Source organism: Lepidochelys kempii, chromosome 6 (genome assembly GCF_965140285.1).
Source record: "Lepidochelys kempii isolate rLepKem1 chromosome 6, rLepKem1.hap1, whole genome shotgun sequence".
In the NCBI taxonomy this organism is placed as follows: Eukaryota; Metazoa; Chordata; order Testudines; family Cheloniidae; genus Lepidochelys; species Lepidochelys kempii.
The window spans coordinates 13,534,369-13,561,777 of NC_136385.1; the positions used below are offsets into that span (position 1 = coordinate 13,534,369).

The following is a 27,409-nucleotide window of genomic DNA, read 5'->3' on the forward strand; positions in this document are numbered from 1 at the left end:
AATAGGCAAGTGAGGACCATAATGACAAAACAATAAAAAAATGAGGATTTCACAACCATAACTATTTGTAAGTGATTTCTTGACAGACAGAATGATATCAAACTAAGTTTTCGTTAACCATCTTAAGATCTGTTTCTTTACCTGGTGATAGTGGGGGCCATTAGGACAGGGTCTCCTTCTTAACAGCCTGATATTACATTGTTTTAATGTAATTTAGATGAAATGTGAGGATGTGACTTTCTGCTTCTCAGCTAATGGCTGCTGCTTGGCTGCTCTTTTAATCTGGCTGCAGACAAAGGCCTTATCCTTACACCACCAACATGTCTTACAATAAACTCCTTCACTTGCTGGCTCCCCAGCTAACCTCTGCTACACAGCCCATTTCTTCTTGGCTTCACTTTCCACCGTTGTACATTATTTCTATTCTGGTAGCTCCTAAAGGCCCCAGTGGGAGCTGCGGAGTCGGTGCTCGGGGGGGGGGGGCAGTGTGTGGAGACCCCCTGCCCCTCCCCAGGGCCACAGGGATGTGCCAGTTGCTTCCAGGAACAGCGCAGGGCCAGAGCAGGCAGGGAGCCTGCTTTAGCCCCACTGAGTTGCCAGACCATTAGTGGCCTAAAATCTCCTGGTTTGGCTTCAGTAGCCTCCGGGAGATTGAGCACGATTCCGGGAGACTCCCAGTGAAACTAGGGTGACCAGGTGTCCGGTTTTTGACTAGAACACCCGGTCAAAAAGGGACCCTGGCGGCCCTGGTAAGCACCACCAACCGGGCCGTTAAAAGTCTGGTCGGTGGAGCTGTGGCACTAAGGCAGACTAGTCCCTACCTGTCCTGGCTGGCACCATGCTGTGCCCAGAAGTGGCCAGGAGGTCTGGGTCCTAGGTGCGGGGGTCACGGGGCTCCATCCACTGCCCCTGCCCCAAGCACCTGCTCTGAACTCCCATTGGCCAGGAACCAGCCAATGGGAGCTGGGGAAGACGGTTTCTGTGGGCAAGAGCAGTGCATGGAGCCTCCTGCCCCCTCTCCCCACCTAGGACCCGGCCCTGGTGGCTGCTTCCAGGGCGCATGCAGCACGGTGCCAGGACAGGCAGGCAGTCTGCCTTAGCCCCCCTCCCGCTGCACCATTGACCGAGAGCTGCTCAAGGTAAGCCCGTGCTCCAACCCCCTGCCCCAACTCTGAGCCCTCCCTCAAATCTGGAGCACACTCCTGCACCCCAAACCCCTCATCCCTAGCCCCATCCCAGATCCCGCCTGAATCCTGTATCCCCTCCTGCATCCCAACCCCCTGCCTCAACCTGCAGCCCCCTCCCGCACTCTGAATCCCTCGGCCCCACCCCACAGCCTGGAGCTCCCTCCTGCACCCCAAACCCCTCATCCTTGGCTCCATCCCAGAGCCCACACCCACAGCCTGTATCCCCTCCTGCACCCCAACCCCTGCCTCAACCCCTCCTGCACTCTGAATCCCTAGGCGCCACCCCCCAGCTGGGAGCCCCCTCTTGCACCCCTCATCTCCAGCCCCACCCCAGAGCCCAGACCCCCTCCCGCATCTCAACTCCCTGCCCCAGCCTGGAGCCCCTCCTGCACCCTGAACCCCTCATTTCTGGCCCCACCCCAGAGCCGGCCCCCCCAGCCGGAGCCCTCACCCCCTCCCGCACCCCAACCCCCTGCCCACCCAGTGAAAGGGAGGGAGGGGAATGTAATGAGCGGGGGGCAGGGAAGGGGCGGGGCTAGAGTGTTCGGTTTCGTGACACTGGAACGTTGGCAGCCCTACGGAGAAGGCCTGGGGGCACTCTAGCCCCCAGCCCCTCTCTATGATCCTTGTGGGGGAGTTCTAGCCCCTCCACACCCTATCTCTGTGATCCCTGAGGAGGCGGGGGAGAGGGAGCGTTCTGGCCCCGCCCCTCGCCCTGGTCGGGGGGCGGGAAGGGGGAGGGCGGTGGTGCGCGGCCGCGGGGGCGGCTCCTCTCTCGCCACCGCCCCGCAGAGTCGCTGCTCCGCGCTGAGCCGGCCGGGCTGGGCTCGGGCTGGGAAGATGGCGGCGAGCAGGAGAGTGGGCAAGGTGCGGTGGCCGGGCCGGGTCTCTGGCCCTCGCAGCCCCCCGCGGGCTGATGGCACCGGCCCGGGGGGAGGGCGGGGCGGGGCGGGGCGTGCGGGGGGGCTGAGGATGATGGCGGGACCGGGCCGGGTGAGTTGGGGGGCTGGGGAGAGGCCGGGTGCGGGGTGGTTGTGGGACACAAGGTAAGGCTGCGGTGGGAGCTTTGCATTACTTTCACTTTTGTTTGGGTGCCCGTGGCTAGCCAGGGGGGTGCTGGACCCACCCCAGGTCTCTGTTGTGGCTCCCGGTCCCATTGCGGCTCCAAAGGCCCCCTGCAATGAGGTTAACCCCTTCCTGTGTCTCTCCCTCCACCCCCCCATCCCGTCACACCTGCCCCTGCCCTTTGCTTGTCATGTGCCTGGAGCCGGATCAAAGGTGAAGCTGTGACCCCTGTGCAAGGGGGTTGGGCGGTTGTCTCCAGCTCTGATCAGCATCTGGCTGCCCAACCCCATGACCAGACGGGAATAAAACCCAGATTGAAAAAAATGACTCGTAATGTATCAAAATCACGCTGGTGGGGTGGCTGGAGTGACCTACAGAAAAAAGTAGGGCTCTGGACCCCCTTAGGGCGAGGTGATGGGGGCTGACACAGAAGTTCACCCTTTGTGTCCTGGCCAACTTCGGACAAATGCACCATGCTGACCCTGGTGGTGCCAGCTTTATAAAGGATCCAGGCCAGATTGCCATGGAGGGGGAGCTGTGGGGGAGGGGAGGGCGGGGTGGTTCAGGTCGAAGTGAGGATGAAGCAGGAGGAAAGGAGGCATTTAATTTTAGGAGGCATGTCTAAAAGTAAGTGTCAGGACCAGGCAGGTGCTTTCACTTTCTATGGCTGCTGCCTCGGAAAGTCCCTGGCTGGTTTCTGGTTTCTTGGAAACCAAAAGCGCAGGGTGAGGATGAATGGGGAGCCTCAGGGGGTGCGGGCTGAGCTGAGGGAGTGGACTCTCTTCTCTGGAGTGATGTTTCTCAGGGGCATGGGGAGGGGAGCCCTAGAGTAGGGTGAGGTGGGGGGACTGGGTAACCCAAGGCTCCCTCCAGTCCCTGGGAGTTGGGATGCCCCACTAGGGGGAGGTGAGCAGCTGGGTTGCTCGCAGCAGGAGGCTCTGTTTGTTTGCCTTTGGGAGCAGGAAGTGAGTTTGTCTCCCGCACCCCCCCTCCCCCTTCAATGAGTTTCTGAGAAATGTGCCTGGGCAGAGCTCAGTCCAGCTCTTGGTTGCTGCAGCCCTGGTGTGGGGAGACTATGGGCGAGAGAGGGTGGCTCGCAGCCGTCCCAGTTGTGTGGCCTTTACGGGATGGGTGAACACCGCCCCAGGGTGTTTGCGTTTGCTCAATGCTCCATACTTCCCAGAGCCGGGGAGTGCCATGGCCAACCACTTTTAAGCAGTGGTCCCATACCAAATCAGTACAGCTGCTGCCGGAGCGTCGCTTTGGCTGCCAGGGTCTCAGCAGTGCTCAGATTTGCCCCGGTTGTCCCTCTGTCCTCACGGGAGAGTGGCCAGGTCACGTTTCAGTGAGTGACGTTGCAACCTGGCACATAGGGTCACAGTACCAGTCGGATTTGGCCCAGCTGCCCTTCCATCCAAAGGCGGTGGTTCCCGTTGGCTGTGGTTCCTGGACAATGGGAGCTGCGGAGTCAGTGCTGGGCACGTGGGCAGCACGGGGAGCTTCCCTGATCACCCCTGTGCCTAGGGGCCACAGGGGCATGCTTCCGGTTGTTGCGCAGAGCCAGCCGGACTTCTAAGAGCCTGGCGATCCTCTCCCCTGCAGCGGGGCAAGCTCACGGTTTCAGCCCCGCAGGGGCGTGCTGAGGCTCGGGGCTTCTGGCCTGCAGTGTGGAGACTTGCTGCGGGCCGGAAGTTCCCCACACCTGAGTTACACCCTGAGCATGTGAGCAGGATCCAGCCTGCCAAGCACCTCTGAGAGAGAATGGTAGATGCCTGACCGCCCAATATCCCATCTCCAGCTGTGGCCATCCCTGATGCTTCAAAGGAGAGAAAAAAACTCTTCCAGAGTATGTTGAGAGATGGGAAATCCCTTCCTTACTCTTGTGGGTGGCTGTGGCTGAAATCCTGAAGCATGAGCATCGGGAACACAAGACATAAACTGGAACTGAGCCCCAGTGCTGCTGAACCCAGTCCTTGCCATCACAAGCAGCCTTGTCATACAAATGCACTTATAAATTTACCCAGTGGAGGGGGTGACAAGTGGGGACTAGACCAGGTTCCTGGTGTGTATGTGTGTCAGGAACTGGAATTCACCCCTCCCTTCCCCTCAAAAAGATCTGAATTGGTGCCACTGGTGGTTTGATTTGTGCTGCTACATGGGGGCAGATGGGGAAGTGGGAGTCTGAGGCCTTTTGGGGTGGCAATTTTAGGGAGCAGAAGGCTGGGCCAATTGGGGGGCAGTTCTGAGGTGGGGGTGGGGTGTGGTCCCTGATGACTCGGCTCTCTCCCACTGCAGGAGCTGGATGACTTGAAGAGGTCTGGGTCCCGTTGCTTGAAGGACATTGAGGTGGACGACACCAATGTTCTCCTGTGGAAAGGGCTCCTGGTGCCGGTGAGTGTGGGGACTGGGAGATTAGAGGGGTGGGGGCGGGGATTCAGCACAGGCTGCTTGCCCCAGAGGGATCTGTGCTGCCCAAGGCAGATGGGGCAAGCCCCCAGTTCTTCCCAGGGATCAGTGTTTGCTGGCTCTGTAGCTTTCTGCCCTCTCTCTCCTGCCCTATGACCAGGACAATCCTCCGTACAACAAAGGTGCTTTCCGAATCGAGATCAGCTTCCCAGCTGAGTACCCCTTCAAGCCCCCCAAGGTCACCTTCAAAACTAAAATCTACCACCCCAATGTGGACGAGAAGGGGCAGGTCTGCCTGCCCATCATCAGTGCTGAGAACTGGAAACCCGCCACCAAGACGGATCAAGGTACATGCCCCCCTGCCACATGTACATGCCTCCAGGGAGCCAGTGCCCAGAAGCGCTGGGCCTGTGGAGTCTGGGGGGTTACAAGGGTGGCAGTGATGTGGCTGTAGGGGTGAGTGAGGATGGTGGGCTGGGGCAGTTTATGTGCCAGGACCAGTGCAGGTGGGCGAGGCTGGTATCCTGTGGGGCAGTTGGTGGTGCCGGCAGCGTGGGTGGGTGAGGCTGCTACTGTATGGGGTGTCTGGGGGGCCGGGGCCAGTGTGTGGGAGCAGGCACACCCTGCCCCACTCCATGCCATGCTCACCCCCTCCCTGCCCCTCTGTGCAGTGATCCAGGCTCTGATTGCGCTGGTGAACGAGCCTGAGCCGGGCCACCCGCTGCGCGCTGACCTGGCCGAGGAGTTCACCCGTGACTACAAGAGGTTCCTGCGCAACGCCGAGGATCACACCCGCAAATTCAGCGAGAAGCGGCCCTGCGAGTGACCCTGCTCCTGCTCTGGCACCCTGCTGCCGACTCCTGGTGGGGAAGACTCGCTGTCCCAGGCAGGGGTGGTGCCTATGCACTTAGTGGGTGAAATCTAGTGGGTGGGTGGGGCCAAAATGGCCTCTCCCACCATTGCATGCTGTCATGGCGATGCACCCCATGGAATTCTGGGGCATGTGCCCCACCTCTGCCCAGACTAAGGGGGGACCCAGCACCTCACGGTAGCACTGTTGTCACTTGTAGGAGCCCTTCAACTGTGAGGGGGCACTGAAGCCCCAGGGGGTTTTGAAGTTGGGTGCGTGGGCTTTCCCCTTCCCTTCATTGATTGACTCCTTTGCTCACCCTGTCTTCACTGGGTGGCCCCCAGGCCTGCCAGGAGTGGCCGGGCCAAAGGCTGCTCCCTGGGCACTGAGCTTTATGCCACGAACCCCACTTCCTTTGTTGATCTTATTTTGGTTTGTCGCCTGGCACTTTAAAACCTCAGCTGCAAAGACTGGAGGGGAGGGGGGGGGGTGGGGAGAGCGGCCCCAAATGCCTTCCCTGCACCCAGCCTATGCAGACAGGGAGCGATGGGGGGGGAAGGAATTCCCCCCAGGAGCCCTGCAGCTGGGCAGGTAACTGGGGCTGCGTGGGGGGCGGGTGTCAGGCTGGAGGGTGATTCTGGGTTGGAATAGTGTGATGAGAAATGTTTTTTTTAAAATAGACCCTTTGTTGGTGGGGGGTTGTGTGTGTGAAATAACTTCCTTTTTCTGGTCAATAAAAATGGACCGTGATCCCTCCACTCCCATGTGCAGATCCCCCCCTTGGATGATTTCCCAGGCAGCTGCCTTTCCTGCCCCAACCTGGTGTGGGGCCAATCTCTGGGGACCTTGGACTATCTCTAGACTCTTCCTCTTTCCTGCTGTTCCTGCCCCAGCCACTTCCACCCTCCCCCTTTGAGGTGGGATTGGAGCAGATGCCCTGAGGATGAATCATTCTGATCTCCGCTTCGCACTGGAGGGGAAGGGCTTTGAGTCCTGTCCCAGCTCCCTGGGCCAGCATGTTCCCATGGAGCTGGGTGCTGTTCCTAGTCAGCTTTCCCCAGCCCGTCCCTCCCCAGTTACCATGAGCTGGCTTGAGGTTCAGACCATGAAGTTGCCCAGCTGAGAGCTGCCAATGCCATGTGTGTGATCCTATAGGGCCGCTCCGGACAGCGCATGGGGGGGGGTTGCATCCCCAGGGGACATAAAACTGAGGTCTTTGGCTGCTTGTGCCCATTAAAAATCCCACAGGCGGGTGATCACACCCTACCCCTCTCTCTCCTCCCTTGGTACGGTCCACTCCTCCACATTGTCCTAAATGCAGGTCACCTCAGCACCCTGACCTGCACCTCCAGAGGCCAGGGCCATCTCTGATGTCCCTTGAGCAGCTGCTGCCTCGTGCCCTGGAGCTGGGAGAAGTGGCTGCTGTTGGTGCTGTCATCAGTCTGGACCATCCACAACCTAGCACTAACAAGACTCTGTCACCAGAGGGCAGCACAGAGCTATGGGGCCTGTAGTTATGGGCTGGAAGGGAGCAGGGGTCTGTGCACAAGCATGAGACTTCCAGGCCCTCTGCTGAGCATCTGCTGTGCGATTTGGCAGAGCTGAGCCAAGGCCCAGAGTAGAAGCCTGCACTTGGACAAGGCCCTTCAGAGCTTGGAAGATCATTGGTACCCAGCTGGGTGTCACACTGGCACCAGCAGGAAGGCAGCCCTGGTTCACTGTCACTTGGAGCCAGGCAGCTCCTGTGGGGCGCTTGGTTCTAATGGACCCTGGGAGTGCCAGGAGAACTAGCCCTACTGCAGTCAGCCAAAGACACATTCCAGACACCTGCTGCCAGCTGGGATCCATGAGGGGCGCTGGCCCCAGCCCTATTGGTGAAATGTGCTCATCTGGCGTTGGCAGGGGGCAGAGGTGACTTCCTGTTGCTGATGAGCATCGCTCCTGACTGGGCTGCAGCCCCAGCCACAGCTGTCGTGCCCTGGCCAAGGAATGTGGCCCATGCTGATGGAGCCCTTGACCTACCCGAGCGAACCACAAGAAACTGCCCGGGTCTGCCTGAGCTTGGAGCAGTTCTGCTTTACTGGATCTGCCAGGGTCTCTCGTGCACGCTTGAGCCGGGGGCTCCTGCAGCACTGGGAAGGGGGCAGGCAGGAGATGGCTGTGGAGGGTTACCAGTGGAAGAGATGCCACATTTGAGGAGAGCTCCAGGACAGACCTGTTGGGAGAGTGGGAGCAGGTATTGTGGGGGTCAAATGCCCGAGGAGAATGCCTGACGGGGGCCTTGTTTCAGGAACTCTGCCTTGGAGGGGTCCCTGCCAGCTACCACACACCCCAGTGAGGCGTTGGTGGCACCTGTTGGAAGCTCACTCTCTCTCCCACCAGCTGGGGCATCCTCAGCCAAGGACTCCATGGGCTGGGAGAGGTGCCCCATCCTGCATGGGCCTGCAGGAAGAACACGTACACCCCATAGTGGTGTCCTGGTGGGGTTGGACTGCTGGGGTTGGCACAGCACCCCACCCCCCCATACCTAGCCTGATTTGCCCCTCTGAGGGGAGGTGATGTCCAGGCACCGGGGAGCCCCTCGCTCCCATGTGGGCAGTGAGAGGGAGGGTAGCACCCCCTGCAGTTCCTCACCCATGCCCCCCTGTGCCAGGCTGGATGTCTGGGTAGCCCCTCCTCACCTATGCCACCGGGCGCTATCTTTGCTTCCCCAGCCGGCTGCTTTCCCCCTCCACCTATTTCTTGGTCTTCACCAGCCCCTTGTCCACAAGGCTGCGGTACAACTCCTGGATGTAGGTGTAGACACACTTGGAATCCGGGAAGCTCATGCGCACCATGTCCTCCACCTCCAGCAGTGGGGCGCAGTCAGCATGCTGCCTGTGGGGCAAGAGGCAAGGGGTCAGCACAGCAGTGCTGCCCTCGGCCACTCGGCTCGGCGCCCTTGGTTTGCTCTGTGTGTCCCCTGAGCATGGCTGTCCCACTGACCTCTCTGGCCAAAGACCCCATACCCTGAGCCATGGCCCCTCTGCAAACCAGGCAGTGTTTGATGCCAGTGGGCAAAGGGGAAGTGGCCCGGGATGTGCCTGTTGTGACAGGGGATGGGAAGGGACCGCGGAGCTGGTGCCCTAGGGAAGGGCTCAGTGTCCAGTCCAGGCTGGAGGGTGCATCCCTGGAGCTGCTTCCAGCCCCGTCCCAGCAGGGTCATGCCCTGCCCTGATTGCATTTGGCTGGGCCCACACTGTCAGGGTCATTGTGCTCTGGCCTCAGGGAGTTGGTTAGGGGAGAGGGCAGAGCTACCAGGAGCCACAGGGTGGCCAAGCTGCAGAGGGAGTACCGCTAATTAGCTAACAGCCTCAATTATTGGATGCAGTACCCGGCAGGGCCTCCTACACCAGCTGACATAGGGTGGGGTGCTACACCCAACGCCCGCTGCTGGGGAGGGTGGGGCTGGGCAGTGCAGGCTCCTCCCCATCTCTGGTGTCACAGCACCCCTACTGGGCAACTGCAGATTCCTACTCTGCCTCCAAGCCCCATGTCAGATGGGTGGCAGGGGCCCTTCCCTGGGTGGGGCTGGCTACCCTGGCCATGGGGGGGGGGGGTGAGGTGTAGGGTGCACTCACTCAGCAGTGGCAAAAGCCAGGGCAAAGTTCTCCCTGCGGTTGGCTGGGTCGAGGGCCGTGTAGTCGAAGGCATCAGGGAAGAACTTGTGGATGAGGGCACAGAAGGCCAAGCCACTACTCCAGCTGGAGGAGAAGTTCTGGATGTCCACATGCTGGCAGCCGGGCAGTAGAGTAGGGACACAGAGAGGGAGAGCCAGTCAGCCCCACTAGCACTGGGTGGGCTTCCCACCTCGTCTCTTTGCGGACACTGCAGGGTCTGGGGGTGCCCGATCCTGTGGGCTGCCCACCCCTCCCATGCACTAGGAAGAGAGGCTGGGGCAGAAAGCTGGCAGCTATGTTCTCTGGCCATCTCCACAGTGGATGGGTGGCAGCGCTGTGTCCAGCGTGGCAGAGGCCTGCCTGGTGCAGCAGGCGGTCTCCTGCTTTTCCTCCTCTCCGTGTTGTAGTCAGCACTGGTGACCCAGGGCCTTGGGGCAGAGCTGCTTACCTGGGGATGGTAGAACCCCCCATGCTGTACCCCTTGGGCCAGCCACCTACCCCAATGCTTCCCAGGGGCTATCCCAGCTGCCTTCCCTTGCCATCTTTCCCGCCGGGGCCAGGTCTAGTCACGCCCATGAAGGCACCTACCTCACCCTTGCCAGCCTCTCACCTCATAGCCACGCGTCTTGGCACGACACCACTCCAGCAGCATGTTCTTGATGGCATTGGCACCTCCAGTCTTCTTGATGTTGGGGGCAGGGCCGCTGGCTGCCCTGCAGGGGGGATGGAGGGGCCAGTGTCACAGAGAGAAGGGACAATGCGCATTCTGCTGCAGAGCCCCAGAGCTAGGGCAGTGACTGGCCAGGTCCCCTCCCTCCCGCATCCCTCGGCCGTTCCTCCCTGTCCCACCAGCCCCTGAGCCTGCGTGGGTCAGGAGCTGAAGGGGTTAACCCCCATGGTACCCTTGGTGCCACAAGAGCTGCCCCGAGCACTTTGCCCCTAATGTCCAGTGGCTGTGAGTTCCACAAGTGACTAGGTGCCCCTCCCTACACCCTCTCTTGGCGTGTTTCTCTTTAATGGCACTGGGCACTCTCCATTGGTTGACCGACCAGGGCCTTTCCTCCAAGCTCCGCCCTCTCGTGTGTAGGCCAGCTCATTCGTAGCCCCTGGGGGAGGTTAATATGGGATTGCGCACCCCCCAAATTTCTCCACAAGGGCCTTGCGGGACTGGGCCCTGGGTGCCAGGCGGGGTCGGGTCAGCTCCCTCCGATCCAGCGCTGGTCTCTTTGGCTTCTCCTTGGGGGGCGCAGCTCCTTCAGGTGCAGGGCTCTGCGCACTGTCCTGGTGGGCTGTCCCTCCAGTGCTGCGAAGAGGTGGGAAGCGGATCAGAGAACGGGCCAGGAAGAGAGGGGGTGGTATGTTGTGGTGGGCGGGGGAGGGGGGAGGCAGGCTCTCCTCATCCTTGGCTGTATGCCTCCACCTCCCTGCCTGGTACTAGGGGGCACTGTGCTGGGGGTAGGAGTCCCTTATCCTGGTATTGGGGACCCCTGTGGGTGTTCTCACCTGGTGCTGCCACCTGGAGTGGCTTCTCGGCCTTGGGAGGTGCCTCCTGAAAGGAATTTACGAAGTTTTGATGTTAAAAACAGTCACCACAAGCTCAACTGGGTATCTGAGATTGGGGGGCTGTGCTGGGGGGGGTGACCCTGTGTGAGTGGGAGGAGGGACTGGGGGCTGTGCGGGGCTATGGTGAGGGGGTGTCCCCTCCCTGTATTCTTCCCCCACCCTCATTCCCCGATTCAATTGGCCTTACCCGGCTGGGGGGCCCCAGTCTCCTTCCCAAAGGCAGCGTCCCCTGTGGGGCTGGCCAGCCCCTCGTCGGGGGAGCTGGGTGCAGGCTCACCCCACGCCTCCTCCTCGCCCCCCATCTCTGGGGACAGCGGCTCCTCTGAGGTGCTCCCACCATGCCCCTGGGAGGGAACAAAGCCCTTTAACAGGCCCCTGCCTCCCAAATCCCAGACCCCTGCTGCTGGCCCCAGCTCCTGTCCTCCCCCGCATGGCCTCCCTGCCCCCCCTCCCCCCCAGGTGAGATTTGAACCCACCTCCCCTGGGGGTTACCACTGGGGCTGAGTCCCACAGCCCATCCCGAGCCCTGGGCCGCTCCCTGCAATGGCCTGGGCATGCTTGTGCCCCCACAGCATCAGGGAGGGAACATGGGCACCCGCAGCACCTTCTGGGCAAGCTGGCCCTGTGGGGAGGTGTGTGTGTGGGGGTTTCCCTCCTCCCTCCCATTACCCCATCTGACCCAGGGGGACACTCACCTCTCTGGCCACGGCACTGCTGGCCTCCTCGGCTTCAGTCCCTTGCGTCTCTGGCTCGGCCCCTCCAGCCCCATCCTGCGGCTCAGGCCTAGACCCACCTACTGCCTCCCTTTCCTCTGCCCCAGCCCCCTGCCCTCTGTCTTTCCTCTCCTGTGCTCCAGCCCCAGAATCCTCTGCTCCCCCTGCCTCACTACCCTCCTTAGCATCGCTCCCAGAATCTTCTGCTCCCCCTGTCTCACCGCCCCCCTTAGCATCACTCCCAGAATCCCCTGCTCCCCCTGTCTCACCACCCCCCTTAGCATCGCTCCCAGAATCCTCTGCTCCCCCAGCCTCACCGCCCTCCTTAGCATCGCTCCCAGCATCCCCCGCTCTCCCAGCCTCACCGCCCTCCTTAGCATCACTCCCAGCATCCCCCGATCCCCCGGCCTCACCGCCCCCCTTAGCATCACTCCCAGAATCCCCTGCTGCCCCGGCCTCACCATCCCCCTTGGCATCACTCCCAGCATCCCCTGCTCCCCCGGCCTCACCATCCCCCTTGGCATCACTCCCAGCATCCCCTGCTCCCCCGGCCTCATTTCCCTCCTTAGCATCTCTCCCAGAATCCCCTGCTCCCCCTGTCTCACCACCCCCCTTAGCATCGCTCCCAGAATCCCCTGCTCCCCCAGCCTCACCGCCCTCCTTAGCATCGCTCCCAGCATCCCCCACTCTCCCAGCCTCACCGCCCTCCTTAGCATCACTCCCAGCATCCCCCGATCTCCCGGCCTCACCGCCCCCCTTAGCATCACTCCCAGAATCCCCTGCTGCCCCGGCCTCACCATCCCCCTTGGCATCACTCCCAGCATCCCCTGCTCCCCCGGCCTCATTTCCCTCCTTAGCATCTCTTCCAGAATCCCCTGCTCCCCCTGTCTCACCGCCCTCCTTAGCATCTCTCCCAGAATCCCCTGCTCCCCTGGCCTCACCGCCCTCCTTAGCATCGCTCCCAGCATCACCAGCTCTCCCCTTCTCCCCCAGCCCATCACCACCCCGAGCCACCTCCTTGGCTCCAGTCCCAGCCACCCCTTCAGTCTCCTTAGCCGTGGCCCCGGGGACCTCTGCTGTTGGCTTGGGGCGAGGGGTGCCTTCCTGTGCCTCCATCTCTGGAAGGAGACAAGAGGCATGTGGGTCAGATGGGGGCAGCAGAGACCTGGATAGGGGCTGCGAGAGACCCCCCCCGACTGGTCTGCCTAGGAACCAGCCTACCAGATCCCCCCCCGCGCTCTGTCTACCCCCACCCCTGAGCCCCATCATTGCCAAGTTTGGGGGTGGGGGAGAGGGCAGGAGGCATCGGCTCACCCTCTGCAGGCCATACCATGGCATTGTGGGGCCTGCAATAGGGAGCTTACATCAGCTCCAATGCAGTTCTTTTTCTCGGGGGTGGGGGGAAGGAATGCAGCCTGGGGGAGAGACTGAGCGGGGGAGGGAGAATGTGGGGTACACAGACACCCTGGTGTTGGGGAGAGATTGGGGAAACCTGGGAGGAGAGGAAATGGGGGCGCACACAGCCCACAGTGTGGGGGAGCTGCAGGGTGTCCCTCCAATGGAGGGTTGCACCCAGGGACCTTGTGGAAGGGTATGGAGGGGTGCCGGGAGCCCCTGGTTCATGCAATGAACACCAGCGAGGTATGACTATGCAGTAATACTGTAGGACCTACCTAAACCTGAGAGAGCTGGGGAGGCAGCCAAGGAGAGAGCCCTTTTGGGCTGGCTGCGCTGTCAACCCTTTCAAGTGGAATAGGAGGCCAGGCTGAATGCTGGCCCTTTAAAGCAAGATGCCCCACCCCCCATCCCCTCCTAAACAATCTCCAGGGGCTGGAACAGGCCTCTGACTCAGGCCCCAAACCTGCAGTGGGGGGAGGGCACCTTGGAGATGGGGCAGGTGACCCCCCTCCTCAGCAGCTAAATATACCCCTGACATTTACCGCTCTGCCAGACCCAGAGAATGGGGGATTTGCCAATCACGGCTCTGCCACCCTCCTCATGGTAAACTGCCTGCAGCCACGGGCTTCCACCCCAGCTCTGCCAGGGCCTCTCTATCCAGCCCCATTGCCCCCTGCTACCTCACCCTGGGCTCCTCCCGTTCTGCCAGTGCCCCCCAATCCCACCCAGATGCTCCCTGCTACCCAGTTCCCCCAGTTCTTCCGGTGCCCCTCTATCCTGACCCACCTCTGTCTGCTACCCAGCCCCAGTTTCCCCCCAGTTCTTCCAGTGCCCCTCAGTCCCACCCCCTTTCCCCCTGCTAGTCCAGCCCAGGGCTCCCCCCTGCTCTGCCAGTGCCCCTCAATCCCAACCTGCAGCCCCTGTTATTCCAGACCTGGGCTCCCATGAGCTGCCTTTAATTCAGATGGTCTCTCCCAGTGCCTGAGAGAGGAAAGGGGGTTGGGGTGATTCCAGGGGCTCCCCCAGTGCCTGAGAGAGGAAAGGGGGTTGGGGTGATTCTGGGGGATCCTGAGCTGGGGCAATGGGCAGTGGACCCTCTCTGCACCCTGAGTACCATAAGCCAGGGTAGGTGGTGTCTCCAGCCCGACCCAGCTCCCCCTACCAGAGGGGTTCATTCAATGCCCCACTCCCCCCCCTCCCCCGCTCTGGGCCCTCCCTGGCATAGGGGTGCTGGCTAGGGCTGCACCCACCTGCTGGCTGCTCCTTGGGGCAGGCTGGTTCTGGGCTCAGTCCCCGTCTGTCCCGCTCTTTGTGTCACCGCCCTTGGCACAGCCCCTCTCCCAGGGCAGCACAGCCTATTTTTACCAGGAGAGGAACAGATGTTACTTTCATTTATACTCCTCCAAAATGCCAGCTCCCCTGGTCCTCCGGGGCGGGGGGGGTCCACTCTCCCAGGGTCACATTGGTGAGACCCCTTGGGATGAGCCTGAGGGGCTAAGGGGGGACCTCACCAGGCAGAAAGTGCAGCCACTAACCCTGGCAGGGGACTCTTGTGCTGAGAGGTCTCAAATGGGGAGTGAATCAAAAGGACAAACAGCCACAGGGGATCCCACCCTGACAGCTCCTGGAGCCTCTCCCTCCTCCAACCCAGGGTACTGCCCCTGCTCCAGGGGGCACCAGCCATTCAGCTTCGCACCCCAGGGCTGGAGCTAACAGAGCCATGGGGGAGTGCAAGGGGGCCCACAGGGCATCTCCTCCTCTCTGCACTGCTGGGGGCGCTCAAACACTGGGCAGGGTCCCCCTCCTGAGCCTGTGAGATGCAGGCACTTGGCTGCTGGAGCATCAGGGATTTGGGGGTCACTCCCCACTGCACAGGCAGCCAATCAGGAAGGAGACTGCCCCACCTCCCAATCCTCATGAATGTCTCTGTGGAGCATCTAGGCCACTCCATGTAATACAACCTGTCTCAGTCCCCAGGGCACCTCTGGGGCCTGGCATGCCAACCCAGCCAGCTAGGCAGTCACATGGGCACCATCTATGGGGCAGAAGGAAAAGACAGGGTAGGTCTCACCTAATCCAGGCCCTGGGTGGCTCCCCTGCAGCTGTTCCTTGCCTCCCCTGGCATCTCAGGCTCAACTGTGCTGCTGCCTCCCTTCTAAAGGCAAAAGCTACATGCTCTAGTGGGTAGAGCCAGGAACTGGGAGTCAGGAGAGCTGGGTTCTGTCCTGATTCTGAGCTTGGGCAAGTCCCTGCCTCGTTTTGTGCCTCAATTTCCCCATGTATAATATGGTGGTGGGGTGTGACAAACTGGGCACACACCCTGCCTAGGACGAGCTGCCTGACTCTGTTTAGCAGGAGGCTCAGACCGTCACTGGCTCAGAGGCAGACGCCCCTTTCCATGTAAAATCGGCAGCAGCAGAGACAGGCACTGCCACAGGGACACTGAGCCCAGGGCGTTCGTAAGTGGCGGGCAGGTGGTAAGACTGGCAGCCAGGGTAGGGCACGTTTTTGTGATGTGTTTGGGGAGCGATCGGGCAGGGCCCGCTCCAGCCCCACTGGCTGTGGGGTCAGTCCCAGGTCCCACACTGCGGTGCTGCCACTTCTCCCAAGGGCTTATGGCGGGAGGTGCTGCCTGGGGTCAAATGGAGAGAGTGGTTGACGGAGCCAGGCTGTGCCTGGGTTCTGGCAACTCTGCTCCTGTCCTGTTCCTGCTCCAGGTACAGGGGACTCTGGGGGCATACTGCAAATAACAGCACAGCCCCACTGTCTGCTGGCCCCCACTGTGATCAGCCCCCACCCCTGGAACCTCCACAGCCCTTGTCACCCCACCGCCTGACAGACCCCACCCCGTGTCTCCCACAGCCCTTGTTACCTGACAGGCCCCACTGCGATCACCCCAACCCCACACTCTCCCAGCTGCTCTCATCCCTGCTGTCCCCGAAGCCCTGCGGGATCCCAACCTGAGGCAGGTGACCCAGGGGCCTCTCTCCCTCCCCTGCACCCTCTGGGTCTGAGCCCCTACACCCCCTCCTCCCCCCGTGGTGGGACACTGACCCTCCGTCTACTCTAAGGTCATTAGACCTCCTAGCCTGTCTAGCAACAGCTAGATCTCTATGGTAACATGGCTGCGTCCATCATTTCGTTTCCCATCCGGTATATTCTAGCCTAGGTCCTTCCCCAGCTCTGTGCTCTAATTGGGTTCCCCGCCTTCCTCTGGAGTCAGCGCCTTTCCGCTCTAGCTCCAGTCCCTTCTCATCTCTATGGTTTGGAACTGGCCCCCCCAGTCTCCTGCCTATTTCCTCCTGCTCTCTTGCAGGTAACTCTGTGGTAGCTGAGTCCGCCACATACCGGAAGTGGACCGCTCTCTCCCCCAAACCTGACTCTATTGTACCTTGGAGGGGAGAGGGGCCCATTATGCCGGAAGCGCCTGTTCCTCGCGTGTTTCCGGTTGGCGGGGGAAAGTCACGTTACGTCCGGGAGAAAGCGGCCGGCCTGGGCCTGACCTCTGACCCCGGGGCTCAGTGATCCCCCGAGGGGCGCGGAGGGTGAGGGGTCCCCGCCGGGGGCAGCTCTGCGGTGTGGGGCGTGCCCTCCCCGCGAGCCCCCCAGTGCGCTGGCTGGGGTCGCTTGGCCCGGCTGGGCGGTGTGTTCCCCTGGGAGCGTGTCGGGGTGGCCGCCCTGGGGGGACTGCCCGGGGGGTGCTGCCGCCCTGGGGTATGGAGGGGACTGCGCAGGGTGGTGCTGGGGGGCTGGGTGCCGCCCTGGGGGGGTGGGGGAAGTGCACTGTGTAGTGGTGGGGGGCCAAGGGTGCCCTGGCAGGGGGTGTTGCGACCCTGGGGCATGGGGGGGCTGCACTAGGGGGCGGGAGTGGCAGCTCTGACAGGCTCTGTGTGTTTCCAGGAGCAAGTCGCTGCCTCCCAGCCCAACGCTGGGGACTTGGTCACTTGGGGCACAATGGATCCGCTCAGGGCCCAGCAGCTGGCAGCTGAGCTGGAGGTGGAGATGATGGCTGACATGTACAACAGGTAATGACCCCATCGCGGCAGCTCCTTGTCAAGGGCAGGGTTGCATCCCATCTCCCCCCCCCCCCCGCCCGAGTGCAGCTTGCTGGGGTGTCCTAGGTTTGAAAGCCAGCAGGGATCATTGTCTTCATCAGAATTAGAGACAGTCCAAGGAAGAGCCACAAGAATGATTAAAGGATTAGAAAATATGCTGCCAAGTGATAGGTTTCAGAGTAACAGCCGTGTTAGTCTGTATTCGCAAAAAGAAAAGGAGGACTTGTGGCACCTTAGAGACTAACCAATTTATTTGAGCATAAGCTTTCGTGAGCTACAGCTCACTTCATCGGATGCATACTGTGGAAACTGCAGAAGACATTATATACACAGAGACCATGAAACAATACCTCCTCCCACCCCATTCTCCTGCTGGTAATAGCCTATCCAAAGTGATCACTCTCCTTACAATGTGTATGAAAATCAAGGTGGGCCATTTCCAGCACAAATCCAGGTTTTCTCACCCCCCCCCCCCCCCAAACACACACACACAAACTCACTCTCCTGCCGGTAATAGCTTATCCAAAGTGACCACTCTCCCTACAATGTGTATGATAATCAAGGCGGGCCATTTCCAGCATAAATCCAAGTTTAACCAGAACGTCGGGGGGAGGAAAAAACAAGGGGAAATAGGCTACCTTGCATAATGACTTAGCCACTCCCAGTCTCTATTTAAGCCTAAATTAATAGTATCCAATTTGCAAATGAATTCCAATTCAGCAGTTTCTCGCTGGAGTCTGGATTTGAAGTTTTTTTGTTTTAAGATAGCGACCTTCATGTCTGTAATTGCGTGACCAGAGAGATTGAAGAGATTGAACACTTCAATGTTCAATCACTTCAATCTCTCTGGTCACGCAATTACAGACATTACAGTTTCCACAGTATGCATCCGATGAAGTGAGCTGTAGCTCACGAAAGCTTATGCTCAAATAAATTGGTTAGTCTCTAAGGTGCCACAAGTACTCCTTTTCTTTTTGCCTAGTGATTGAGCTTCTGGAGTCTATCTATTTGGCATAACCAAGAGCAGGTTAGGTGATGACTTGGTCAGTTGGTAAGTACCTACATGGGAAACAGATATTTAATAATGGGGTGTTCAGTCTAGCAGAGAAAGGTCTAATATGATTCAATGGCTGGAAGTTGAAGCTAGATAAATTTAGACTGGAAATAAGGCATCAGATTCTAATGGTGAAATTAATTAACCATTGGAACAATTTACCAAGCGTCATGGTGTATTCTCCATCAGTGATGAGTTTTAAATCAAGATGGGATGTGGGTCACAATGAAGGGTAACTGGTGGGCTGTGGGTGTGCTGGAGCTGAGGACTGGAACATCAAAGGTCCATGGGTTGGGATTGAGAGGAATTGGCAGAGTCCAGAACTGCAATAGCAGGGGTTGTGGATTGGGATTCAGGGGCACCGGCAGAACTGTGGGCAGGGTGTGGAGGGATCTCAGGGCTGGGATAGTAGGGGGTCTGTGGGGAGGAGGCAGGACTGGGGTCACAGGGGCGCCTGTGGATTCTCATGCTCTCCCCTTCTGTGGCCCAGAATGACCAACGCCTGTCACCGGAAGTGCGTCCCTCCCCACTACAAGGAGGCAGAGCTCTCCAAGGGGGAGTCTGTGTGCCTGGACCGCTGTGTCTCCAAGTACTTGGACATCCACGAGCGCATGGGCAAGAAACTGACAGAGCTTTCCATGCAGGATGAGGAGCTGATGAAGAGGATGCAGCAGGGGGCAGGGCCAGTGTAGGGGCTTCCTCTTGAACATGGACAGCATGCATGATTGGCCCAGTGGCCCCAGCATTGTATCCTGGACTCAACCCTGTGTCCCCCCATCAATAAAACCTCTGCAGTTGTGTATAAGCTAGGTCTTTTCCTGCAAGGACATTTCAAAGAGCAGGGGCTGGGATACACCAATGGGATGTTCCGCTTCCCCCTCCCACCCCCACCTTGCTCCATCCCTGAGTGGATAGGATCCCAGTTCTGCCCTGTCCAGCTGATCCTCCCATTTAGTAGGCCAGTCCGGGGGCGGGGGCTAAGAGCCCTGTTCTGTCCTTTTACTACTTCATGGGAGAAAAGGGTTAATGGAGGTCAGTTCCTGCATGGGGAGCAGTTCTGCAGGAGGCCAGGTTGACATCTGGCTGTTTTTTCCTCTGCTAGCACCCCAGTGTAGCTCTAGGGGGCGCTGTGCTGCTGGGGCAGGGGCCTATCTTCCTGGTGCGCTGTAAAGCTCAGCTCCTCTTCTGCTGTGCACACTAAATATCCTTGGTACTGTCACTGGGATCGGTGTGTGAATGGCAGGGTCCTGATCAAGTTTGGATAACCTCCCCTCCCCTGCAGTTAACCTTTCACTTCCTGTCCCAAACTCCTAGTAGAGGGATGTCACTCTTCTCCTTTAATCACCGCCCACCCCGGAGGTGGCTGCAGATCCATGCATGCATGTGTGAAGCGTTTGTCTCTTATTTCAGTCAACTCATCCTGGCAAGCACAGTGGACTGATGATGCATTGTGTGCCCACCAGGGGGCGTGCTGCTCCCTGCAGAGCACATTGCCCTTAATAACCATGTTGGTCTAACAGCTCCCGGCTGTGCTACATGTTTAACAACCCAGGATTTTAATTGGGTTGTTTCCCTGCCTTTGTCTCATTCAGAGTTCTGACTGCAGGTTAATTACATGGCAGCTCTGTTTTGCCAGAGGCTGAATTCTCCCATCCCAGCTACTTAGAGATCAGAATTGGATTAAAAGGCACCAGCTGGGAGTTATTTTTAACTGATTTGAGGTTTTGTTCATCTTGGCTGGGTGGTGGCCTCTCTGGTGGGGAAAATGCTAGAGGAATGGGCTGTAATAATGAGGAGTCATAGATTATAAAGTCAGAAGGGACCGCTGTGCTTATCTAGTCTGATCTCCTGCGTAACACAGACCTGAGGACTTCCTTGAATTAGCTCCTGGTTGAACTAGCAGATCTGTTAGAAAAACATCCCATCTTGACAGAAGAATTGTCAGTGATGGAGAATCTGCTGCAGCCCTTGGTAGATTGTTTCCGGGGTTACCTCACCGTTCACATTTTGTAATTTGTTTCCAGTCTGAATTTATCTAGCTTCAACTTTCAGTCACTGCATCTTGTTAGATCTTTGGCTGCTAGATTGTGGAAACACCCCTGTGTTCTGGGGGCTTCGCAGACCTTCAGGAAGGGATAGTCCCTGCCCTACTTTGATCACAGTCTGCAGATAGACAGACACACCTGAGGTGGGAGGACAGCCAGACAAACCGAGCATTCATAGTGGTAGCAGAAACAGTCTTGTTTGCACACACCCCGTTTGCCCCTTCAGCTCTCCCCGTAGAGTGAATCCCTGTTTCACTAGAAAAGGTTTGCTGGGATAGATAAACCGGTGGAGCTTTGGCTGAGACCCAGCTTCTCCCAGCAAAAGCGTTCTTTTGCTGGTGTAACATAATCCTAACATCTAACTCGTCTGTAGCACTTGCCATCAGCGGATCTCAAGGTACTCTATGACACAGGGTTGCATCCTCAATCTGTACTGGCAAAAGGATGTTTTCCCCAGTCTGTGTGTGTCTACACCAAGGCTTATCGATGGCAGTAAAATTTTGCCCCACCCCCCTGCTGACATAGCTTTGCCAGTGCAAGCGTTGAGTGTAGACCAGGCTTCAAGTGGTGCAAAGCCCTGATGGGTGGACGCAGTTACAGTGGTGGAAAGATGCTTAGACTGGGATAGGATTCCTGGAGAGCAGTGGTCTCCAAATTTTTGAGGGTCATGTTCCCCTTCCCTCTGTCCGTGCACCCCTGGAGCCACAGCCAGGAGCAGGGGGTGCACGGACAGAGGGGGTGGGGCATGGACGGGATAAGAGGGCTGGAGCTGTGGCTAGGGGCTGAGGCTGGAGTCGGGGCAGCAGCTGGGCCCCAGCCAGGTACGGAGCTGCGCTGGTGATGGGGTCAGGCATGCAGCTGGGATGGGGCGGGGCTGGAGCAGAGCTGAGGGCAGGGCTGAGTGACCTTCCCTCGCTGTCCCCGATGGGGGCTGGCCTAGCCCACTGTGCCCCCCCCCAATGTCTAGGGGGCACACCACACAGTTTAGGGACCTCTGCTATAGAGGAAGGGTGCTAAGTTGTACAGGTGTAAGGCACCTCTCTGTTCTGAGGGTAGTGCTGGTTTAACAATACTGGCAGCCATGTGGCTGTGGTTATTCTATCCCGGGACGTATAGGAGCCGGCCTAGGAGGGCAACAGCTGTGGGGAGGGACAGAGAAGGAGGCACGGCAGGAATGATGCCAACGGCTGGCAGTTTGGGGGCAGGGGAGCAGCATGAAGCTGGATGGGTGGAGGGGCAGAGTTCCTAGATTCCCAGGCCAGCAGTGTGATCAGCGAGTGTGACCTGGCTAGCCCAGGCCAGAGCGGCCTGCGTGGTGGAGCCCGAGTGGAGCGTTCGGAGAGAGAGAAAGAGAGAGCTCAGAGTGATGGAGAATCTGCCCCGTCCCACAGTGGGCCCCAAGGGTTAATGGCCTAAAACGAGCCCCTTAGTTCCAGCCTCTTTTGCTTTGGCTTCAGGCCATTGGCATTAGACCCAGGAGGGAGGAGGGCGGGGCTTTGAAGCTGCAGTGGTGGGGAGGGGAGCCCAAGGGAAACAAGTCTACTTTGGAGGGTGGGGGGCTGTGTGTGTGTGGAGGGGGTAGGGAACAGGGGACAGAGGGCCAGGCCCCAACAGGAGTGGGCGGCTGTGGGAGCCAGCCCCAGTAATGGGGACAGTCTCTGAGTCTCCCTGGTGCATTGGGGATGCTGTGCCCCAGGGTGACTTCATACAGACCCTGAGAGGGGGAAGAAGAACTAACTGGCTCTAGTGCAGTGGGCTTTGGGGAGGAGCGGTCTCCCAGCATGGCCCCTGAGGTGCTCTCTGAGCCATGAACTGTTGCAGGATCACGCTGATGCCTGCAGGTGAGACTGCCATCTGGGAGCTGAGCACCTTGCCAGCTATTTTATGCCACCCATGGGCCATTCCCACTTGAACCCAGCCATCAGCTGAGGCTACAGGCCAGGAGTTTTCTGCTCCCAGCGTTCCCCAGCCCCTCCACAAACCCCACCACAGCGTTTAACCCACAGACATCCAGTGGCGGGGAGATCCACAGGCTGTCCTGGGAAGGACAGCTGCCTGTTTCCTAGCAGTTAATACCCTTGAGTGTCTCTGGTCATGGAACTGGGGAACCGGCCCCCTTTAGCATTGTGACATTCCCCTCTGGTGTTATCTGGACTGGTGATCTGCTAGGTCACCCCAATCCTTGTCTCTGGGAGCCAGCCTTACCCTGCTCTGCTGTGAGAACCCCCACTCCTGGGCTGTTCATGCACAGCCTCTGTCATGTAAGCTGCTCCCAGCTACTTACAACTGAATGACACTAGCCAGTATCTCCGGTTCCAGACACAACTCTAGGAACTTCAGTTTTGCAGTGTCCAGTAATTCCCGCTGGACGCTGCAAGCTTATATGAGTTTGTCAGTTTAACAAAGAAATTGATATGTACCAGGCTTGTTATCTCAAGGGGAGTCTCTGACATGCTTCAAACCAAACACAGTTCTTCAGGTAGAATAAACAAACAAATTTATTAACTATAAAGATAGATTTTAAGTGATTATAAATCAAAACATAACAAGTGAGATTTGGTCAAATGACATAAAAGCAAAATGCGTTCTAAGCTGATCTTAACACTTTCAATGTCCTTACAAACTTAGATGCGTCTCACCACAGACTGGCTGGTTGCTCTTCAGCCAGGCTCTCCCCTTTGGTCAGCGCTTCAGTTGCTTGGTGGTGGTGTCTGTAGATCAGGGGGTCTCAAACGCGTGGCCCGCGGGCTGCTTGTGGCCCGCAGAGTTATTTCCTGCGGCCCGCCATAGCTCCCCGCCTCCCTGAGCGCACTGCGTCCCCACTCCTCCACCTACCTCCCAGCGGTTCCCGCCGCCAAACAGGTGTTTGGTGGTGCATAGGACTTTCCAGGAGGGAGGGGGGAGGAGCGGGGATGCAGCATGCTCAGGGGAGGAGGCAGAGAAGAGATGGGGCCATGGCAGGGATTTGGGGAAGGGGTCGGAATAGGGGCAGGGAGGGGGCGGAGTTGGGGTGGGGACTTTGGGGAAGGGGTGGGAAGAGGTGGGGCAGGGCCTCATTAAAGCGGTGGAGTGGGGGCGGAGCCAGGGGCAGGAAGGGGGGGCTTTTGTATCTTTGTATGAAAAGGTGTCAGTGATGTGGCCCTTGGGCCAGTGTACTAGTCCTCATGTGGCCCTCGTGGTGATTTGAGTTTGAGATCCCTGCTGTAGATCTAGGTGGAAGATAGAGGAAGAGAATCGCAAACATCTCTTCCTTTTGTCATGTTCTTTCCTCCCTCTTGGCTTTGCCACCCCCTTCAGAGTCAGGTGAGTATTACTTGGAACCTCTCCAAGCAAGGTTGAGCAGTTCTTCTGGTGTGGCCTAATGCAGGTGAGTCACTGCATTGTAGCCCCCTTGCTGACAATGGCTGTTGATGGGTTGTTTGACATCCCGCCTGGGCATTGGTTTCCTTGCCATTGCCTCTGGGGAGCTAATATCTGGCTGATTCCCCCAAGTTACAGCATGCTTTAGTGACCCCCATACAACATAATTCTCATAACTTCATATGCATTAATTATACACATATATGGACAGAGAAATGACTTTCAGCAGATCATAACTGTTCCCCTGATACCTTCCAAGGCATGCTTTATACATAAGATCATGATTATATGAAAATGAGGAATATGGGGGTTACAGCAGGCTCCCCCTAGGTATAGAATGTCACAAACCCCCCCTTTTATGTTGTATTGTTACCACAGTGGGGAAAAAGGACAGTTTGCTTTCTGGGCAGGCTGGGAGACCTCGGTGTGAATGTTATGTGGCTGCCTGAGCGGATCATTAAAAAGGAAGGACTGGCTGAGGTTGGCCCCCTAAGACAACAAATCCACACACCAGGACGTGAATGCCTAGCAGCCTGTGACCCAGAGGGGGATGGATTTCCCCACCTCTCAGCTTGGAGGCTGAGCAAACCCCGCAGCTGGAGAACAAAAGATCAGGAAGGCGGCAGGTGGGGTTAGGAGTTGGCTGTGGGAAGGGGTCGGGGCTCTCACCTGGGAACTGGCCACGGAGGTCAGACTGAAACAGAGCCTGAACAAGGGGTTCACCACAGTTTGGCTGGGCTCTGGGCTGAGCAGGGTGGACTTGGGCCATGCTTTAACCTTTGTTTCTCTGTGCTCACCTACGGTCCTCCTGTGCTCTGCAACAGCTGACTACTGAACCTGGCTGTTTGGACAACACTGAGCCTCACTGCAAATACTTATTGAGGGGCATTAAGAGCAGATAAGGCTGTGCCGGGAGTCTGTCCCAGCTGGGCCCACTGAATTGAGCTCATGGGGTGAGGCAGGAGGGTCAGTCACAGGAGGCAGTGAGGCCCGACGGCCTGCCCTGAAGGAAGGTGAGACCCTTCGGGGGTCTGGCACACTGAAGGATTCCTCCAAGAGACTGTTCCAAAGCTGGGGGTGTAGCACTGATCTTGTGGATCCACGTCACACAATGACACAGGGACAAACATACACCATGCACAACCACACATGCAATCACACACCATGCAGTGTCACACACAACCATAATCACCCCATGCACAACCACACAGGGACAGACACACACCTTGCACAGCTACATACATGCTATCATAACCACACCAGGCACAGCCGCACATGCACAACCTCACACACACAGCCACATATGCATGTTTACACCATGTACAACCACCCACTGTGCACAACTATATGTACACCCACTCTTCATGCACAACCATCTGTACACACAACCACAGGCACAACTATACACACATATGAATGTGCACATGCAGCACAAACACATAGGCCGGCCAGGGGAGGGGGCACCTGTGGGTGGCACCCAGGGAGTTAAAGGTTGAGTTGTAGGTTGTGTTAGCGCAACTGGACTCATCACAGCAGCTAAAGGCTGGTCGCTGGCCAATGAGAAACTGGGAGGGGGAAGGGCTCCAACTGCACCAGAGACCTGTGGGAGACATAAAGGAAAGGGTGAGACACGCCCTGCACAAATGTGATGCTGGTGTTTCCCAAGGGTGACCCCCACTGGTGAGATCTGCGTGCTCCCAATATATGCTCCAGCCAACCTAGTCTTTTCCTCTGTTCTCCCTGCCTCACTTTCTTCTCTTCTGTCCCATTTGGAAATCTCCACTCTGTTCTTCCCCACATCCTTCTCCCTCTGCTCTCTCCCAGTCTCTCTCCTCTATCCACTCATAGAATCATAGAATATCAGAGTTGGAAGGGACCTCTAGAGGTCATCTAGTCCAACCCCCTGCCCAGAGCAGGACCAATCCCCAACTAAATCATCCCAGCCAGGGCTTTGTCAAGCCTGATCTTAAAAACTTCTAAGGAAGGGGATTCCACCACCTCCCCAGGTAACGCATTCCAGTGTTTCACCACCCTCCTAGTGAAAAAGTTTTTCCTAATATCCAACCTAAATCTCCCCCCACTGCAACTTGAGACCATTACTCCTTGTCCTGTCATCTGCTATCACTGAGAATACTCTAGATCCATCCTCTTTGGATCCACCTTTCAGATAGTTAAAAGCAGCTATCAAATCCCCCCTCATTCTTCTCTTCTGCAGGCTAAACAATCCCAGCTCCCTCAGCCTCTCCTCACAACTCATGTGTTCCAGACCCCTAATCATTTTTGTTGCCCTCCGCAGGACTCTCTCCAATTTTTCCACATCCTTCTTGTAGTGTGGGGCCCAAAACTGGACACAGTACTTCAGATGAGGCCTCACCAATGTCGAATAGAGGGGAACAATCACATCCCTCGATCTGCTGGCAATGCCCCTACTTATACATCCTAAAATGCAATTGGCCTTCTTGGCAACAAGGGCATACTGTTGACTCATATCCAGCTTCTCGTCCACTGTCACCCCTAGGTCCTTCTCTGCAGAACTGCTGCCTAGCCATTCGGTCCCTAGTCTGTAGCGGTGCATTGGATTCTTCCGTCCTAGGTGCAGGACTCTGCACTTGTCCTTGTTGAACCTCATCAGATTTCTTTTGGCCCAATCCTCTAATCTGTCTAGGTCCCTCTGTATCCTATCCCTACCCTCTAGCGTATCTACCACTCCTCCCAGTTTAGTGTCATCCGCAAACTTGCTGAGGGTGCAATCCACACCATCCTCCAGATCATTAATGAAGATATTGAACAAAATTGGCCCCAGGACCGACCCTTGGGGCACTCCACTAGATACCGGCTGCCAACTAGACATGGAGCCATTGATCATTACCCGTTGAGCCTGACAATCTAGCCAACTTTCTACCCACCTTGTAGTGCATCCATCCAGCCCCTACTTCTTTAACTTGCTGACAAGAATACTGTGGGAGACCGTGTCAAAAGCTTTCCTAAAGTCAAGGAATAACACGTCCACTGCTTTCCCTTCATCCACAGAACCAGTTATCTCATCACAGAAGGCAATTAGATTTGTCAGGCATGACTTTCCTTCCTCTCCCACACCTTTTATCAGTTCATTCTTTCCTTTCTGTCACTCTTTCATTCTTTTCTTCTTTCTTTCCCCTTTTAATTTTTCTTTCCTTCTCTAATGCATTCTTTTATTTCTATAGTTCATTCTTTAATTCTTTTTCTCATTCATTTTTTTCCTGTTTTCTTTCCTTAATCCTTCTTTCTTTCATTTATTCCATCTTTCACTTGTTTTTTCTTTCCTTCTTTAGTTCTTTCCTTCATTCCTTTGTTCTTTCTAACATTTTTTTCACTAATTTTTCTTTCCTTCTTTAGTTCATTCTGTATTTTGTTTCTTCTATCTTTTGTCTATTCTTTAATTCTTTCACAAGAACATAAGAATGGCCAGAGCGGGTCAGACCAATGGCCCATCTAGCCCAGTGTCCTGTTGTCCAACAGTGTCCAATGCCAGGTGTGTCAGAGGGAATGAACAGAACAGGGAAATTATCAAGTGATCCATCCCCTGTTGTTCAGTCCCAGCTTCTGGCAGTTGGATATTTAGGCGCATTCAGAACATGGGGTTGAACCCTTGACCATCTTGGACAATAGCCATTGATGGGCCTGTCCTCCAGGAACTTACCTAATTCTTTTTTGAACCCAGTTGTAGTTTTGGCCTTCCAAACATCGCCTGGCAACGACTTTCACAGGTTGATTGTGCATTGTATGAAAAAAGTACTTCCATTTGTTGTAAATCTGCTGCCTATTCATTTCGTTGGGTGACCCTTGGTTCTCCTGTTACGTGAAGGGGTAAATAACACGTCCTCATTCGCTTTCTCTATGTCAGTCCTGATTCCATAGACCTCTGTCATGTCACCCCTTAGTCACCTCTTTTCCAAGCTGAACTGTCCCAGTCTTTTTAATCTCTCCTCAGGTGCCAGCTGTTCCAGACCCTCAATCATTTTTGTTGCCCTTCTCTGCACCTTTTCCAATTCTCATGCATTTTTTTTGAGATGGA

At 57.3% G+C, this 27,409-nt stretch overlaps 3 protein-coding genes and 1 long non-coding RNA gene across 7 annotated transcripts; 2 read left to right on the forward strand and 2 right to left on the reverse strand.

Annotated features, from left to right (window-relative positions):
* The first annotated feature begins 1,900 nt into the window (after nucleotides 1–1,900).
* Nucleotides 1,901–6,272, forward strand: UBE2L6 (ubiquitin conjugating enzyme E2 L6). The gene is made up of 4 exons (XM_073346775.2): nucleotides 1,901–2,054; nucleotides 4,548–4,643; nucleotides 4,819–5,005; nucleotides 5,330–6,272. The coding sequence occupies exons 1-4, from the start codon at nucleotides 2,028–2,030 to the stop codon at nucleotides 5,482–5,484; spliced, it is 465 nt and encodes a 154-aa protein (XP_073202876.1). The 5' UTR covers nucleotides 1,901–2,027; the 3' UTR covers nucleotides 5,485–6,272.
* A 1,297-nt stretch (nucleotides 6,273–7,569) lies between these two features.
* SMTNL1 (smoothelin like 1) lies at nucleotides 7,570–11,746 on the reverse strand. Its single transcript, XM_073346773.1, has 8 exons — nucleotides 11,426–11,746; nucleotides 10,918–11,074; nucleotides 10,671–10,716; nucleotides 10,303–10,470; nucleotides 9,778–9,880; nucleotides 9,129–9,280; nucleotides 8,190–8,385; nucleotides 7,570–7,723 (listed from the first exon to the last, which is right to left on the reverse strand). Exons 2-7 carry the CDS (start codon nucleotides 11,030–11,032, stop codon nucleotides 8,244–8,246), a joined length of 726 nt encoding a protein of 241 aa, XP_073202874.1. The 5' UTR covers nucleotides 11,033–11,074; nucleotides 11,426–11,746; the 3' UTR covers nucleotides 7,570–7,723; nucleotides 8,190–8,243.
* A 562-nt stretch (nucleotides 11,747–12,308) lies between these two features.
* Nucleotides 12,309–15,630, reverse strand: LOC140912422 (uncharacterized). Its single transcript, XR_012159285.2, has 3 exons — nucleotides 14,913–15,630; nucleotides 14,092–14,196; nucleotides 12,309–12,561 (listed from the first exon to the last, which is right to left on the reverse strand). It is a non-coding gene; the product is annotated as an uncharacterized LOC140912422 (long non-coding RNA).
* Nucleotides 15,631–16,240: 610 nt separating this feature from the next.
* TIMM10 (translocase of inner mitochondrial membrane 10) lies at nucleotides 16,241–18,755 on the forward strand. Of its 4 annotated transcripts, none has more exons than XM_073346779.1 (3): nucleotides 16,241–16,357; nucleotides 16,742–16,866; nucleotides 18,441–18,755. In XM_073346779.1, exons 1-3 carry the CDS (start codon nucleotides 16,256–16,258, stop codon nucleotides 18,640–18,642), a joined length of 429 nt encoding a protein of 142 aa, XP_073202880.1. In that variant the 5' UTR covers nucleotides 16,241–16,255; the 3' UTR covers nucleotides 18,643–18,755. The 4 variants fall into 4 exon arrangements, with proteins under 4 accessions (XP_073202880.1, XP_073202877.1, XP_073202879.1 ...); XM_073346776.1 differs by having other exon boundaries at nucleotides 16,296–16,386; XM_073346778.1 differs by lacking the exon at nucleotides 16,241–16,357 and adding an exon at nucleotides 16,393–16,555.
* Nucleotides 18,756–27,409: the final 8,654 nt, after the last annotated feature.

Coding starts and splice junctions, on each gene's coding strand:
- TIMM10 (XM_073346779.1), top strand. CDS start 16,256: ATGCCGGAAGCGCCTGTTCCTCGCGTGTTTCCGGTTGGCGGGGGAAAG. Junction 16,358..16,741: donor GCCTGACCTCTGACCCCGGG/GCTCAGTGATCC, acceptor GTGTGTTTCCAG/GAGCAAGTCGCTGCCTCCCA. Junction 16,867..18,440: donor ATGGCTGACATGTACAACAG/GTAATGACCCCA, acceptor TCTGTGGCCCAG/AATGACCAACGCCTGTCACC.
- SMTNL1 (XM_073346773.1), bottom strand. CDS start 11,032: ATGGGGGGCGAGGAGGAGGCGTGGGGTGAGCCTGCACCCAGCTCCCCC. Junction 10,471..10,670: donor ACTCCAGGTGGCAGCACCAG/GTGAGAACACCC, acceptor ACCTCTTCGCAG/CACTGGAGGGACAGCCCACC. Junction 9,881..10,302: donor CTTGTGGAGAAATTTGGGGG/GTGCGCAATCCC, acceptor TCCCCCCTGCAG/GGCAGCCAGCGGCCCTGCCC.
- UBE2L6 (XM_073346775.2), top strand. CDS start 2,028: ATGGCGGCGAGCAGGAGAGTGGGCAAG. Junction 2,055..4,547: donor CGAGCAGGAGAGTGGGCAAG/GTGCGGTGGCCG, acceptor CTCCCACTGCAG/GAGCTGGATGACTTGAAGAG. Junction 5,006..5,329: donor CGCCACCAAGACGGATCAAG/GTACATGCCCCC, acceptor CCCTCTGTGCAG/TGATCCAGGCTCTGATTGCG.